Genomic DNA, 16,832 nt, shown 5'->3' on the forward strand with positions numbered 1-16,832 from the left:
AATACAAAAATTAACTGGGCATGGGACCTGTGCCTGTAATCCCAGCTGCTTGGGAGGCTAAGGCAGCAGAATTAGTTGAATGCAGGAGGTGAAGTTTGCAGTGAGCAGAGATTATACCACTGCACTCCAGCCTGGGAGACAGAGCGAGATTCCATCTCAAAAAACAAAAGAAAATACAAAAATTAGCTGGGCATGGTGGCACATGCCTGTAGTCTCAGCTACTCTTGAGGCTGAGGCAAGAGAATTATTTGAACCCAGGAAGCAGAGGTTGCAGTGAGCAGAAATCACGCCACTGCACTGTAGTCCGGGCGACAGAGCAAGACTCCATCTCATAAAATATATATATGTTTGTATAAATATAACAATATTTGCATAGAAAGGACATTGAGTCAGTTGCTTTACTGTGTAAATACATCATTTGAACATACAAATATGTCAGTGTAAAAATCGGCAAAGTACAAGAATAAGCAAAGAGTGAGTAAATACAAATATCAAAACAAAAGTTAATACAATACTTTTGTCATTTGAGTAAAACTTCATTCAATAAACATAGAAGGAAGTGACATTTCCAGCCCATGGATTTATGTTGAGGAAAGTTCTCCAGGTCTTCACAACATGTTTTAGGAGATACATAAGGAAGAGAATCATACTGTAAACGATTGTGGATTACCAGTCTTGACCTCATTACTTTCTCTCCCCCAGATATTAATCACTTAGTATTTGAAGCTGACGTGTCCTGAAGCTGCAGGAAAATGGAGGAAACCAACAACAGCTCTGAAAAGGGGTTTCTTCTCCTGGGATTTTCAGATCAGCCTCAGCTAGAGAGGTTTCTCTTTGTCATCATTTTGTTCCTCTACATCTTGAGCCTTCTGGGGAACACTGCCATCATACTAGTGTCCTGTCTGGACTCCAGACTCCACACTCCGATGTACTTCTTCCTCAGCAACCTCTCGTGCGTGGACATCTGCCTTAGCACCAGCGTTGCCCCACAGCTGCTGGTCACCGTGAATAAGGCAGACGAAAGCATGAGCTGCGGCGGCTGTGTGGCCCGGCTCCACGTGGCATGGGCTCCGGCTCGTCCGAGTGCATCCTCTTGGCCGTCATGGCTCATGACCGCTGTGCTGCTGTCTGCCGGCCACTGCACTACACAGCCATGATGCACCCGAGGCTCTGTGCGTCTCTGGCCAGTGTCGCATGGCTCAGCGGCCTCATTACCTCCCTGGTTCAGGGCTCCCTCACTGTGCAGCTGCCCCTCTGTGGGCATCGCAAACTGGATCATATCTTCTGTGAGGTGCCAGTGCTCATCCAACTGGCCTGTGTGGATACGACTTTCAACCAGGCAGAACTCTTTGTGGCCAGTGCAGTCTTTCTAATAGTCCCGGTGTTACTCATCTTAGTCTCCTATGGCTTTATCGCCCAAGCTGTGTTAAGGATACAGTCAGCCGCGGGGCGCCAAAAGGCCTTCGGGACTTGTTCCTCTCACCTGGTTGTGGTCATCGTTTTCTATGGGACCATCGTATTCATGTACCTTCAACCGGCCAATAGTAGATCCAAAAACCAGGGAAAGTTTGTTTCTCTTTTCTATACCATAGTCACCCCCCTTTTAAACCCCATTATCTACACTCTGAGAAACAAAGATGTGAAAGGGGCCTTGAGGACCCTGATACTGGGAAATGCTGTGGGACAAACCACGGGGACCAGTGACACAGCTGGAACTGTAAAGAAGCGAAACACGCCAAGGCCGAGTGAGGGTTCCTTGTCCCCAGACATTCCTCTTGTCAGTCCCAAGACCCTAGGTTCCATCTAGAAAAAAATGTGTGTCCTTTACTCCACCTGCCATCAAGGTTCATGTATCCATTATTTCTATCTAATGTGCCGGCCCATCTGATAAACTTCTAGTGCTTCAAAGTTCAGCTGAAATGTCACCTTCATTTGCTAGTTGTCCTGAAACACCATCCTTCTCAGCCTTCTGCAGAATTGTTTTATAATATGTTTCCATGGCACTTGATACACTCTACCATTTCTACAGTTATAGTTTGTTTATATAGTTTGTGTGCATCTATGTGTGTGTGTGTGTGTATGTATGTATGACTAGGCAAAGCAATGTATATAACAGACTGAAAAAATATATGACCATTTTCCCCAGAATATGTAACTTTTAACCAGAGAATGGACCATCCCACTCTACTGGCTTATTTACAACACGAGAAACACAATTATTATTCAGAGTTGTGATGCTTTGGTTCCACAGAATTGTGAGATGCAAATAATGATTAATATTTTATTAAAAGAATCAAATAAGCAAACTTGCATTAAGGAGACTGATTCATATATTGTTTAAGTTAGTTCCCTTTTAATTGAAGTGTTTAAAAGTTGAGTAAAAGTGCCATACACTAAAATGTAAGTGTTTTAACAGGTTTATAGAAAATTCATAAAATAAGTTATTGTTTCTGGCCTTAAACTCTGGAAAACAAAGTTACATAATTTTATACTTTAAAATTTGAAATATGAATCCCACACACCATCTCATGTTAATGATCATAGTTATGTTTGGTTTCCAAAACAGCAAAAAAAAAAATATCTAGAAGCATTTTAATAAGAACTGTATTCTTTATATTTGACCAAACTTTTACTTTAATTCTGTCTCTCTGGGTATCTTTGTCTCAGCCTCTTTCTCACTTTCTTTTCCCAAAACGATTGAACTTCATCAATTTGTCAACTTCAAGTATTTTAAGAGAACTGTGCAATTACAGAAAAAAGTGGTTTTAATCGGTGGTTGTAATTTTACTTCATATTCTCATTGTGATACACATGGGGGAAAAAGCAGCATGAAAACATCACTGCAAATGAAGGGTAAAATGCAGGCAGAATCTGGGGTGGAAGTGGAACTTTCTAGTGACTTAGACTTTTTTTTGGACAGGGTCTTGCTGTGTTGCCCAGGTTGGAGTGCAGTGGCTCAATCATGGCTCACTGCAGCCTCGACCTCCTGGGCTAAAGTGATTCCTCTGCCTCAGCCTTCCAAAATTCAGATTTATAACAACAGAAAATAAAACTAGTGCTCATGTATAATTCATCTTTGTGTGACAATGGTAGCCTGTCTACAGATGTGTTAATGATAACTTTTGGACCTGCCTCTCCTAGCAAAGCCTGGACTGAAGGCGAAAAGGCTGCACACACAGAACAAAAAGGAATCAGGAGAATTCACTAATGACTCAGGCTGCCTCTTCACAAATACCCTGTCCAACTGGCACCTCTTCAATATACTTTTACCAAACAACATGATGAATAGCCAACTTAACAAAAACAAGAGGGAAATAAGTCTGGGTAAATTTGTCTTCCAGGATATTCTCCTGTGATTTTCCTCCTTCAGTAATGGAAGGAAGATTGGGAACTGAGCAGAACATGCTGAGGAGTGCACGCTTTTATTTACAATATGCAAGTAGAGAAGACATTCTACAGGAAGCCTCACACACACAAATGCTGATAACCTGAGAAATACGGCATCGGGAAGAACGTACCTGTGTCACAGTCTCAATCAGTTTACATAGAATATGGCCCTGGGGCAAAAGATGCGGCATTTAAAGGAAAGAAACAGCTCCAAATGAAAAGACAACCAGATGTAAAGCAATGATATGAACACAATATGTAGAAAAAACTACATATGAACTGTGAAGCAACCATTTTCAAAGACAACCAACCATTTAAGGTAATATGGAATACAATACCACTGAAAATAAAATCAATTATTACTGTACACAATAAATTCAAACATAATTCAGAATAAAAACATAGAATAATACAGCTAAAGATGCCAATCCCAGTAATATGTAGATAATAGTTATTTGCACCAAAAAGAAAACCACAGCATAGATATGATTAACATATGCAAAGCAACCTAAAAAATCTACTTCACTGCAGATGAAAATGGGAACACATTTGAAAATAAAATCCTGTTACTACTTTCTTGAATGTACAGCTTTCCCATGATATGGATATGTTTATACTGCTTTTGCAATAATTATACACATATAATTTCATACTATTTTTATTTATAATGTGAACATTTCTGATTTAATCTACAAAATGTCCACCATGTATTAAAAATGCATTCCCTACAATTGAATAACATGAGTATTTTCTTTTTTAAATAAATACCTGTATTGAGCATCCTTTTGTTTGTGAATATAATTATGTATCTATAATGTATTTTATAAATACAATTACTAAATCTAAAACAGGAACACATCAGTCATTTGCACAGATTACCAGCTTGATCTGCAGAACATGCTTTCAATGGATGCCCCAAGAAAAAAACTGTCTTGCTTAAACGACCATTCAATATTGTAATTATTTAAAAACTATACAATGAGAATGCTGAAATATGTATGATTCCAGCACTCCAAACACCATTAATATTTTTACAAGATGTACTTTTTAAGAAAAAATAAAATGATTTTACATAAATATTAATTCATGAAAAACAAAAATCATACAGGACCAGAGCTCAGAGAATAAAAATGGAAGGCATTTACTGTTTAAACCCAAATGGTCAGTAAGAGAGACAGGTACCAGCTACTGGAAAAAACAAACAAAAAACCACCAAAATATAAAGACCAATGACACTGAAGAAACTCCATCAACTAATGTGCAAAATAACCAGTTAGCATCATGATGACAAGATCAAATTCACATATAAAAATATTAACCTTAGGCAGGGCATGGTGGCTCACACCTGTAATCATAGCACTTTGGGAGGCTGAGTCCAGCAGATCATGAGGTCAGCAGTTCAAGATCTGCCTGGCCAGCATGGTGAACCCCTATCGCTACTAAAAACAATACAAAAAATTAGCCAGGTATGGTGGTGCACGCCTGGCATCCCAGTTACTCAGGAGGCTGAGGCAGGAGAATTGCTTGAACCTAGGAGGCAGAGGTTGCAGTGAGCCAAGACTGTGCCACTGTACACTAGCCTAGGTGACAGAGCGAGACTCCATCTCAAAAAAAAAAAAAAAAAAAGGAAAAAAGCTAATGTTATCACTTTGGTCTCTTTTGAGAATGAATAATCAGACAGTGAAAATAAAAGTACCAAGAAAAATATACAAAGGTCTTATAATAAAAGAAAAGCAACACAGAATGACCAAAGCTATCCTGAGCAAAAAATAGAAAAAAGCTGGAGTCATCACATTACTGTGTCCAGAATTGGTGGGTTCTTGGTCTCGCTGACTTCAAGAAGGAAGCCACGGACCCTCGCGGTGCGAGTTACCGTTCTTAAAGATGGTGTGTCCGGAGTTTGTTCCTTCAGACATTCAGATGTGTCAGCAGTTTCTTCCTTCTGGTCGGTTCCTGCTCTTGCTGTCAGGAGCGAAGCTGCAGACCTTCATGGTGAGCCTTACAGCTTCTTAAAGGCAGCGCGTCTGGTGTTGCTCCTTCTTCCCGGTGGGTTCGTGGTCTCGCTGGCTTCAGGAGTGACGCTGCAGACCTTCACGGTGCGTGTTACAGCTCGTAAAGGCAGCATGGACCCAAAGAGTGAGCAGCTGTGAGATTTATTGCAAAGACCAAAAGAACAAAGCTTCCACTGTGTGGAAGCCCCTCACTGCTCTGGGCCAGCGGTGCCGGCCAGGCTCCGAGTGTGGGGCCCACCGAGACAGCTTTGGGCCACGGGCAGCCCGGTTCCCGCCCATGCCTCTCCTTCTACACCTCCCGGCAAGCAGAGGGAGGTGGCTCCAGCCTCAGCCAGCCCAGAGAGGGGCTCCCACGGTGCCGTGGCGGGCTGAAGGGCTCCTCAAGCATGGCCAGAGTGGACACTGAGGCCGAGGAGGCGCTGAGAGTGAGGGCTGCTAGCACACTGTCACCTCTCATTATTAGAATTCAAAATATAGTTACCAAAACAGCCTCGTATTGGCATAAAAACACATGGACCAATAGAACAGAATGGAGAACCTAGAAATAGATTCATGTATTTACAGCCAACTGATTTTTGACAAAGGTGCCAAGAACATACACTGGGAAAAGGAGAGTTTCTTCAATAAATGTCCTGGAACAGTAATCAGCAGCTGGGGCTAGCACCATAAGGACACTTGAAGTTGAAATTATCAGTTGCTGGAAGCTCGTGTGAACTAACTTGACAAATAAAAACAGTTTTTTTTTTGAGCCCCAGTCTTAGGAAATCCTCCCTATACTCATGATTTTTACCTTCAGGAGTCTCTACAGCTTCTCACTGTGCCAAGTAGAGGGAAATTCCCTTTTGCTTTGGCAGAGAGAGGAGAAAACATTTGAAATATGCCCAGAGCTTTCTGTTCACCTTAACAATGACCTGGTCTCAATAGAAACAATTTAACAGAGACTGCCTAACTTACTTGGGTTTTACCACAGGCTAACCAATATGCCAGAAGGAAAATACCCAACTCCAGGTCCTTCTAACCTGTGTCACCTATGTGGGGGGTGTGGTGGGGGGAAGGCAGTGTTAAGAAGCAAATAGATTCAGACCAATTTGTAGGACTATAGAATGATTTCTCTACCTTCCACACCTACAAACACATTAACGTATTTCGTATGTGATAACAGGATGCACATGGAAAGATGACAAGCCTCATATCCTGTTTAATAATGAATCTATAGAGAAGCCAAAGATAACAGAGGACACAAAAATAAGAACACTAGAGCAAACTATGGCCTCTGATATCATAGGTAAAACTAGCGATAAACAACCTAACACATAAACATAAAATTCACACTAAACGCCTGTTTATCTTTACATGATGTGTTAGGTAAAGTATGGTAAGAATTGTACCCCACATTCATATACTGAAGTCATCCCCCCGACTATCTCAGAATGTACCCTTATTTGGAAATAGGATCATTGCAGATGTAATTAGTTAATTGAAGATGAGATCATATTCTAGAAGAAAGGGTCCCAAATCCAATATGATTGAAGAAAAAGTTAAGTGATAACATGTTTTATTTAGTCATATACTATTGAAACAGAAAACAGTCCAGCATGCACTGAACTCAATTTTGATGTATACAGGGTTGACGATCATTTTAAACTTGACCAAACTCTAGCCAGGCTCTTCTGAGCCTTCTCAATTAAGCCTAAACTTTGGTCTATAAAAACTTGAAAAAGATAGGAACATAGTTGGTAACAGCTCAAGTCTGTATCTCTAGGACGACCCAGTCTCCCTTAAAGTGAACTGTCCGAGAAAATTAAATCTGCCTGTTATTGGTTGCTATAACAAAAGTACCATGGCCTTATACAACACTTACTTCTCACATTTCTGCAGACTGGAAAGTCCACAATAAAGCTGCCAGTCAGTTTGGTCTGTAAGGACCCACTTTCTGATTTATAGAGGGTGGTCTTCTTGCTGTGCCCTCACGTGGCAGAAGAGGCAAGAAAGCTGTCTGCGGTCTGTTTTTATGAGGTCACTAAGGCCATTTATGAGTTCATCATTCATGATCTAATCAACTCCCAAAGACTTCCTCTCCCAATATCATCACATTGGGGTTTACGATTTCAACATACAACTTATGTAAGTACACAATCTATAGTATGTCAAAATAATTTCCTGCTTGTCCCAGCCAAGACTTGAAGATAGGGCTGCTGTCTCCCAACCTCTGTGGGAGGATAGAAGCCCAACATCAGCAAGTATCAGTTAACAAACCAAATGGGTTTCCCAGGAACCAACTCCCACTTCTCGCGACTTGTAATTTCTCACATCCCTGACCCTACTGAGCCCACACTAACTCCCATTTCTCCTTCCTCAAATTCCCTTTGACATTTTCCTCAACCTGGATACATCAAAGTTCACTTCATGATGAACTCTTCCCTGTTTCAACAGTATGTGACTAATTAGTGCATATTCTTACCTCTTTAACTAGTTTGCCATTTTGTCTGTCTTGACAGTTATCTGGCCCTGGAAGTCAAATCCAGATTGGAACCCCCATCTGACCCTTGGACAAGACAATCCTTTCTGCATGCATAGAAACCTTTGTCTCATCTTCAGTTGACTTACTTTTTTGGGTATTTGGTGGTGAGTTCGACTTCTGGCCTAACACTGTAGAAATTTGCACTGAAGCATGATGAGGACGTATTTTCTTCTTATGTTTCTCTGTATAGTCTCTGAGGCTGGGTTAGAATTCCAGGGTTCTTTTGAAAGATACCTCCTGGGCTGGCCGCTTATCTTGCTGTTCCTTGTTTTGAGTGGGAATGCACTTCCTAACTCCTGTGCTAGAATGTTCACTCTGGCTTCTTGTGAGGCCTCTTCATTCTATTTGAACCTACTTTTCCCACGGGAACTCCACAGTTAAACCCCTTTTGAGTTGCTACTCTCTATATATACTATGACACTAACCACATCTGCTTCTATTTTAGGCAAAATGACTTTACTGTGGATAATTTGGAACTGCAGTGGTTTATTTGAAAATCTTAAGATCTGCCTACACTGGCTCCTATAAAACTGCTCCCTCCCCATTTCCTTCTTCTTTTCCTTCCTTCTTTTACCATCTTAATTTTTCCATTAAACACCCCTGACACTTTGATATGCACCTCTTTAATCTCGTAACTCCTACACCCATCCTTTTAGCCCACCAGGTGTTTCACTTACCTCTTTAGCTCCTCAACTCCCTATAGTCACTGGAACTGATGCCTCCCGACTCACAGGGGGTTCTCAAGGGACTGATGCACGCACAAGGCAACACATGGGGCTTCCTGGAAACAGAAATATAATCCACAGCCTGTGTAAGATTACGTTTTAGGTGAAAACCCTACAAATATCCCAAAATATGTTATTAATTAAAATCTGTCCTCACTACCTTAACAAGTGTCTGGGCTTTACCTTTGAAACTGGTCTCCTTATTTAAAAAAATTGGACGTGCACACAGGAATATTATCTTTTGAAGCTAAAGGAATAGATTGAAGTAATGCTTCTTCAAACCAAAGAATGCCAAAGGTGTCATCAAACTACCAGAATGCTGTGGCACGCATAGCAAATGAATACATCAGCTTTCAACAATAGCATCAAAAATACGAGTCATGGTAGCAGGCAAAAAATATGCCTTAAAGAGAAAACCAAAATTAGAAAAGGACTTGGACATGGCAAGCCAATCATGTTATTTCTTTATTTTCCTTCTGTGTTTTCTGCCTAGAAAAAACAACTGCTGTCACTGCTGGGTGGAGCTATCTGAACCTCTTATGGCTCTGAGTGCCGTCTGATATATGAATCATTCTTTGCTCAAACAAACTCTGCTACATTTGTCTAAAGATTTTTTCTTTTTATTTTTACTTAAGTTCTGGGATGCATGTGCAGAACATGCAGGTTTGTTAAATAGGTATACATGTGCCATGGTGGTTTGCTGCACCCATCAACCCATCATCTAGGTTTTAAGCCCCCGCACACATTAGGCATTTGTCCTAATGTTCTCCCTCCCTTTGCCTCCCACCCCTCAACCCCTCAACAGGCCCCAGTGTGTGATATTCCCCTCCCTGTGTCCATGTGTTATCATTATTCAACTTTCATTTATGAGTGAGAACATGCAGTGCTTAGTTTTCTGTTCCTGTGTCAGTTTGCTGAGAATGATGGTTTCCAGCTTCATCCATGTCCCTGCAAAGGATATGAACTCGTTCTTTTTCATGGCTTCATAGTATTCCATGGTGTATATGTGCCACGTTTCCTTTATCCAGTATATCATTGATGAGCATTTGGGTTGGTTCCAAGTCTTTGCCATTGTAAATAGTGCTGCAATAAACATACGTGTGCATGTGTCTTTATAGTAGCATGATTTATGATCCTTTGGGTATATACCCAGTGATGGGTTTGCTGGGTCAAATGGTATTTCTAGTTCTAGATCCTTGAGGAATTGCCACACTGTTTTCCACAATGGTTGAACTAATTTACAGTCCCACCCACAGTGTAAACGTGTTCCTATTTCTCCACATCCTCACCAGCATCTGTTGTTTCTTGACTTTTTAATGATTACCTCTCTAACTGGTGGGAGATGGTGGTGTTTCTGAGGTCTCTGTTCTGTTCCACTGGTCTATATATCTGTTTTGGTACCAATACCATGTTGTTTTGGTTACTGTAGCCTTATAGCATAGTTTGAAGTCAGGTAGCATGATGCTTCCTGTTTCATTCTTTTTGCTTAGGATTGTCTTGGCTATTAGGCTCTTTTTTCGTTCCATATGAAATTTAAAGTAGTTTTTCCAGTTCTGTGAAGAAAGTCAATTGTAGCTTGATGGGAATAGCATTGAATCTATAAATTACTTTGAGCAGTATGGCCATTTTGATGATATTGATTCTTCCTATTCATGAGCATGGAGTTTTTTTCCATTTGTTTGTGTTCTCTCTTATTTCCTTGAGCAGTGGTTTGTAGTTCTCCTTGAAGAGGTCCTTCATGTCGCTTGTAAGTTGTATTTGTAGGTATTTCATTGTCTTTGTAACAGTTGTGAATGGGAGTTCACTTGTGATTTGGCTTTTTGTCTATTATTCATATATAAGAATGCTTGTGATTTTTGCACATTGGTTTTGTATCCTGAGACTGCTGAATTTGCAGATCAGCTTAAGGAGTTTGGGGGTGGGATGATTGAATTTTCTAAATTCAAAATCATGTCATCTGCAGACAATTTGACTTCCTCTCTTTCTATTTCAATACCTTTATTTCTTTCTCTTGCCTGATTGCCCTGGTCAGAACTTCCAATACTACATTGAATAGGAGTGATCAGAGAGGGCATCTTTGTCTTGTGCTGATTTTCAAAGGGAATGCATCCAGTTTTTCCCATTCAGTATGATATTGGCTATGGGTTTGTCATAAATAGTTCTTATTATTTTGAGATATATTCCATCAATACATAGTTTATTGAGAGTTTTTAGCATGAAGGGATGTTGATTTTTATTGAAGGCCTTTTCTGCATCTGTTAAGATAATCATGTGGTTTTTGTCATTGGTTCTGTTTATGTGATGGATTGTGTTTATTGATTTGCATATATCAAACCAACCTTGCATCCCAGGGATGAAGCCGACTTGATCATCATGGATAATCTTTTTGATGTGCTGCTGGATTCAGTTTGCCAGTATTGAGGATTTTCACGTCAGTGTTCATCAGGGATATTGGCCTGAAATTTTTTTTTGTGTATGTGTGTCTCTGCTAGGTTATGGTATCGGGGTGATGCTGGCCTCATAAAATGAGTTAGGGAACAGTCCCTCTTTTTCTGCTGTTTGGAACAGTTTCAGAAGGAACTGTATGAGCTCGTCTTTGTACCTCTGGTAGAATTCAGCTATGAATCCATCTGTTCCTGGCCTTTATCTATTCCTGGCCTTTTTTTTTCGGTTGGTAGGCCATTAATTAGTGCCTGAATTTCAGAACTTGTTATTGGTCTATTCAGGGATTCGGTTTCTTCCTGGTATAGTCTTGGAGGGTGTATGTGTCCAGGAATTTATCGATTTCTTCTAGATTTTCTATTTTATTTGCATAGAGATGTTTATAGTATTCCCTGATGGTAGTTTGTGTTGGATCAGTGGTGATATCCCCTTTACCATTTTTTATTATGTCTGTTTGATTCTTCTCTCTTTTCTTTATTAGCCTGGCTGGTGGTCTATCTATTTTGTTAGTTTTTTTAGAAAACCAGCTCATAGTTTCATTGTTTTTTTGAAGGCTGTTTCGTTTCTCTATTTCCTTTGGTTCTGCTCTAATTTTAGTTATTTCTAGTCTTCTGCTAGCTTTTGAATTTCTTTGCTCTTGCTTGTCTAGTTCTTTTAATTTCAATGTGAAGGTGTCGATTTTAGATCTTTCCTGCTTTCTGATGTGGCCATTTAGTGCTATAAATTTCCCTCTAAACACTGCTTTAGCTGTGTCCCAGAAATTCTGGTACATTGTATCTTTGTTCTCATTGGTTTCAAATAACTTATTTATTTCTGTCTTAACTTTGTTATTCACCTAGTAGTCATTCAGGAGCAGGTTGTTCACTTTCCATGTAGTTGTGTGGTGCTGAGTGAGTTTCTTAATCCTGAGTTCTAATTTCATTGCACTGTGGTCTGAGAGACTGTTACGATTTCCATTGTTTTGCCTTTGCTGAGGAATGTTTTATTTCCAATTATGTGGTCAACTTTAGAATAAGTGCTATGTGGTGATAAGAATGTATCTTCTGTTGATTTGAGGTAGAGAGTTCTGTAGATATCTATTAGGTTCACTTGGTCCAGAGCTGAGTTCAAGTCCTGAATATGCCTGTTAATTTTCTGTCTCATTGATAAAGTTTTTCTTTTAACAGTTTTGTGGTGGAAGATTTGAAGGACACCCAGTGGCCCCCTGGAACAAGGAATGCCCAAGTGTAGATACCCACTAGGGCCCATTGCTCTCATACTACAACTGAAGGTTATAGGTAAATTTTCTCTGTTTCAAGCTCTGCAAATTTGTGCTTTGAGCTCTTATTTTGTTTGAGACATTTGTTGACTGGGTTCAGATTTGGAATGGATCTGATAAAGAAACCAGACTGGGTCCAGTGGGAGGCCTCCGGTAGGTAAGGTTCCTGGAAGACAGCACCTCACGTGTGTTTTGAATCCAAGGGCTCTAGAACTCTTCCATCTGGGACTGCAGCCTATTTTATGTGTAAGAACCATGGACCCAGAACCTGTGTTTTTCTAGAACAATGAGTGAACCTGACCAAAGGTAACTTTGAGTTACAAAGGCCACAGTGGGGAAACTTTTTACAAAGGACAAAGAGGTGTATGCCTTTATATTACACCAGCTATGGTGACTGAGAAGACCTCCTTGTAGCTATTTTGAACCCCAAAGGAGTTGCCTCAAAACTAAAGGACCCTGTGTCCCATGAAGTTTACCTGTATTTTAAATAGGCCTTTGGATAAGAAATTTTTCATTTCTGTACCTGTCATCTGATGGACCTGGACTGTCTAACTAGTAGAGAAAGCCCCCATGGGGTACACTCTCTGGGCAATAATCAACCAATCCCCCAGAGGAAAAAAAGTTTCAAATCAAATGTGAAAACTCCCCGTACCTGAACCTGTCCAACTGAGTTGAATCATTTTTAGAAAAACGTTTGAAAGGAGGAGTCTTTTGTTTTCTCTATTTAATCCTCCTCCTCCCAGGTTGACTGGGAACCCTGCAGTCAGCTGGAACACCTCTTCTCCAACTTCCTGCTAAATATATGCTCTGCCAACTCTTTCTTGTTGTCATGATCTTTGCCCCAAAACTCTTTGTGGGAAAGGGGGTGGAAATATTGTTCAGTCTTGCAATCTTGAAAACAAAACAGGACAGAAAAGTTGTACCAGTCTATGATTGTAAAGAAAGATAAGAAGTATCCATGCTGAGTCAGGCACACAACATATTTGTCCTCATCTTCAGTGGGTTCCACCCACTTAGTATTTTAGTTAAGAAATAGAGGGTGGGTTGGAAAACCACTGATTTAGCAGAATAAATCTCCAAAATACAACTTTTTTGGCATAAAAACCATTTTCACCTGCTTATTTTGAGGATTTTTTGTAAAAGAAATGTACATCCATAAAGGGAATCTCCATTTGTGAGAAGGTCCACCTCTCTGGACAGAGAACACTGAAAACTCGTTCGATGAAGAAAGCGTTGGCTTAAATCTACAAAAAGCTTTGCCTTTGAAGTGCTTTTCCTAGCCATCTTGCCTTAACTGGGTCTTTACAACATCTTTCTTTTTTGGTTTAGGCAAATTAAAGTATTTAAGCTTGAAGTCCAAGCTCTGTGCTTTTAAGCCATCAATTTTCTACGCAATCTCTAGAGTCTAATAGGTATCTATTTAAAATGCAAGTTTAGGGTAGATAACTCAGCAGAAGTAGAAGGAAGAAAAACAGATATTTGGAAACTGAGCAAATAAACTTTAATGACATTTTTCACAAATATTAGTAAAAAGCTTTAGCCATTTAAGTGGCATTGGCTGAAAAACAATTTGGATCCAGATATTCTTTAATAAATTAGTCAGATTTGTATTATTGTACCTGGCACATAGCTAAAAATTTGTAATGTTTCTGTTACATGTCTATCTATATCTGTATGTGTGTGTATATATATGTGTGTGCAATATTTTTCTACTGCCTTATAGTATTGCCAAAATTAAATAACACCATTTTCAAACAAGATGGATGTCTAGCTGTAGGCAGACAGGTGATTTTTCTACTTCACTGCTATGTCTGGCCCATAAAACCTTGTTCACGCTGCTGGGCAGAGCTCTCTGAATTTCTTCCAATCCTTAGTGCGATCCAATAATGAATCATTCTTTGATCAAATAAAATCTAAGTTTAATTTGTCTTAAGTTTTTATATTAAGGCTCGCTTTCCTCATTTGAAAAATGATAAAATATATATCTCCTAAATTTCTGACAGATTTTTCTATTCACTTCTAATTTTCAAATGACCATATTTAGTGAGATCTGTTCATCCTCTTGGTCTATGACTGTTTGTGGGACAAATAGATTTGGAGGAAGATGAGAAGCATGATGATTGTCTCCATTAAGCCAATAATTTTCTGAGAGTCTATGTGCAATACAGAAATAAGCTGCTATAACTGGGAAGTAAACTGAGTATATGCTCTTAACTGCTCTCATGTGGCATACTGACTAGGCATAGTGATGAAGTAAAACAATTATTTTCTGAGTTTACTTAAATGTCTGGGTTTTGTACTTTATCAAAGATTATTTTATGTAATGTGAAAATATAAATCCTTTACTTTTCACTGTTTACTCTCCTCACTCTCTTAATGAAAATCTCTATTTCTCTTATGCTCATCACTTCCTCATAGACTCGAATTCAGTTGGCACCTACTGCACATTCTGCTTTCTGTTTCTGCAGGTAATGTACAATTTAGCCCACAGGAGGCAGCATCCTCCTGAGACCAGTGTCCCCCAGGCTTCCTTGTGGAAGCCAATCTCCTCTAGACCGTGGCGGCCCCGTCTCTATGGGAAACTCACAGAGAAAATCGTCTCCTTGATATATCAGGTTTTCTCCATCACTGAGTTCGCTTGTTAAATCGGGTCACTTCTGGTGAGACACAGAGGAAAACTTCAGAATTGTTTCTTTATCATCATTGGTCCAGACACTGAATACATATTGAGAAGCTACATGTTATTTAATCAAGGTATTGCTGATCTTGTATTTCTCAGATATTTATCCAATAAGGAAATTGAATTTGCGTGAGATTTATGTAAGCAATCATTTCAAATTTTTTATGAGAAAAAAATCAAGACACATTTGCTTTAAGTGATTTAATTGTTCTTAGTAATTGTTTCTTATTTTTTCCAATGAAACAAACAAAATAATTTAGTGCATGCAGTTTGCTTGAATTATCATTTTAATCCGTTTTGGAGAGATCTATTTTTAGCTTGAAACTAGAGTAGCAGCAGCTCTTGGTGCTGTGGATATGAGTTTTGTTCCTCAGTGTTGCTCTTTTCCTTGATATAAGTGGGATAAAAGAAAGCTCGTCAGCATCAGGCCACTCAGAACTACGCTGAAGTAAAAAGGCTTCATACAGATTAGATACAAATGCTCTCAGAGGTGGGGCAGCAGAGGCCATCTTGTTGAGTGTAGTTTTACATTTCAGTAAATTGAAATTAAAATGTATTTGTAGGTTCCCCAACTTAAAACATCTTAGCTGTGTCAGAACATGACAAGAATTCAGGTCTCTTTCAATCTCATTACTCATCATACCACATGGGTGAATTTAAAATAGGCAGACTTGGAAGCAGGAAACCTTCATATATGATTAATTCAATATGCTTTACAGTTAAAAATAATATATTCAAAATTTGCAACTTAAATCTATCAATGACGCACATACGTGTGTGAAAGTGTGTTGTCTTTTTAACTAATGTGTTAACTACTAAGTTTTTGTTAATGCACGTAAATTGGCCTAATATTTTGAACAGGTGTATTGTATATATGCTTATATATTATAATAATACATGTTTCTTTGCATCCCTATAAATTTGTTTTGTATGTCAATTTCAAACTAGACAATTTTCAAGGAAAATATTGATTTAATAATTTTTCAATAAACAGTAACTATATATCAATTATATGCAAACTATACATACATTTCATGATGCTTTTCCTTTAGCAGTACAGAAATGTGAGTGTTAGGATCAAGGAAAGAACATTGTTATTTTCTCGTTCTCTAGATAATACATTATGGGGAATTGGCCATGTGGCAGAGGTGTAGAATTTTACATCTACCGATGGCAGGCTAACTTGGGAGATAGTATACTACTGTACACTCCTGCTGATTCTGCTGGAAGGGTGGGTAACCTTTTGTCTTGTTTTACAGGACAGCTGCAATTCTTGGTTGGTTGAGACATTTTAAATACAAACTGGTTAACCATCTTATTACTTGTTTCATTGAATTCTATTCAGTCAGAACAAAAACCCAGTTTTAAGTTACTTTGCATTGTTAAATAGTATTATAATGGAGGTCAAAATATGCAGAATGTAATCACCTGAGTCCCCATTACCTTTTATTAATTTTAATCATATTTTTTGAAATTACTTTAATATGTGAGGTATTTTATTGAATCCATAATGTCAAGGAAAATAGTGGATAAAAGGGAGCTTTTGTTCACTGATTTTTACAAGCAATTTAAAAAGTAAGACCCAATTTATAACACACAAAAGTATTTCAATTGCTTCTTTGACATTAATGTATAAATAATATTAAAAATATTAAATATCCAAAATCTAGAAAGAGTATAACAAACGATTGTTAAGAACTAGTACCTAGGTGTATCATTTACTCATTTGTTTGCTTTACTGATTTTAACTATTAAAATATTAGATATAATTACTGTTCAATTGTTTTCACCTTGTTTCCCTCCCCTC

At 38.9% G+C, this 16,832-nt stretch overlaps 1 protein-coding gene across 1 annotated transcript; it reads left to right on the plus strand.

The window, feature by feature from the left end:
* The first annotated feature begins 727 nt into the window (after positions 1-727).
* Positions 728-1,807, plus strand: LOC105527010 (olfactory receptor 2G6). Its single transcript, XM_011963189.1, is given in 2 exon segments — positions 728-1,059; positions 1,062-1,807. Coding segments are annotated over 2 exon segments (1,053 nt in total). The 5' UTR covers positions 728-752.
* The last annotated feature ends 15,025 nt before the right edge of the window (positions 1,808-16,832 follow it).

Source organism: Colobus angolensis, unplaced genomic scaffold (assembly GCF_000951035.1).
Source record: "Colobus angolensis palliatus isolate OR3802 unplaced genomic scaffold, Cang.pa_1.0 Scaffold600, whole genome shotgun sequence".
In the NCBI taxonomy this organism is placed as follows: domain Eukaryota; kingdom Metazoa; phylum Chordata; class Mammalia; order Primates; family Cercopithecidae; genus Colobus; species Colobus angolensis.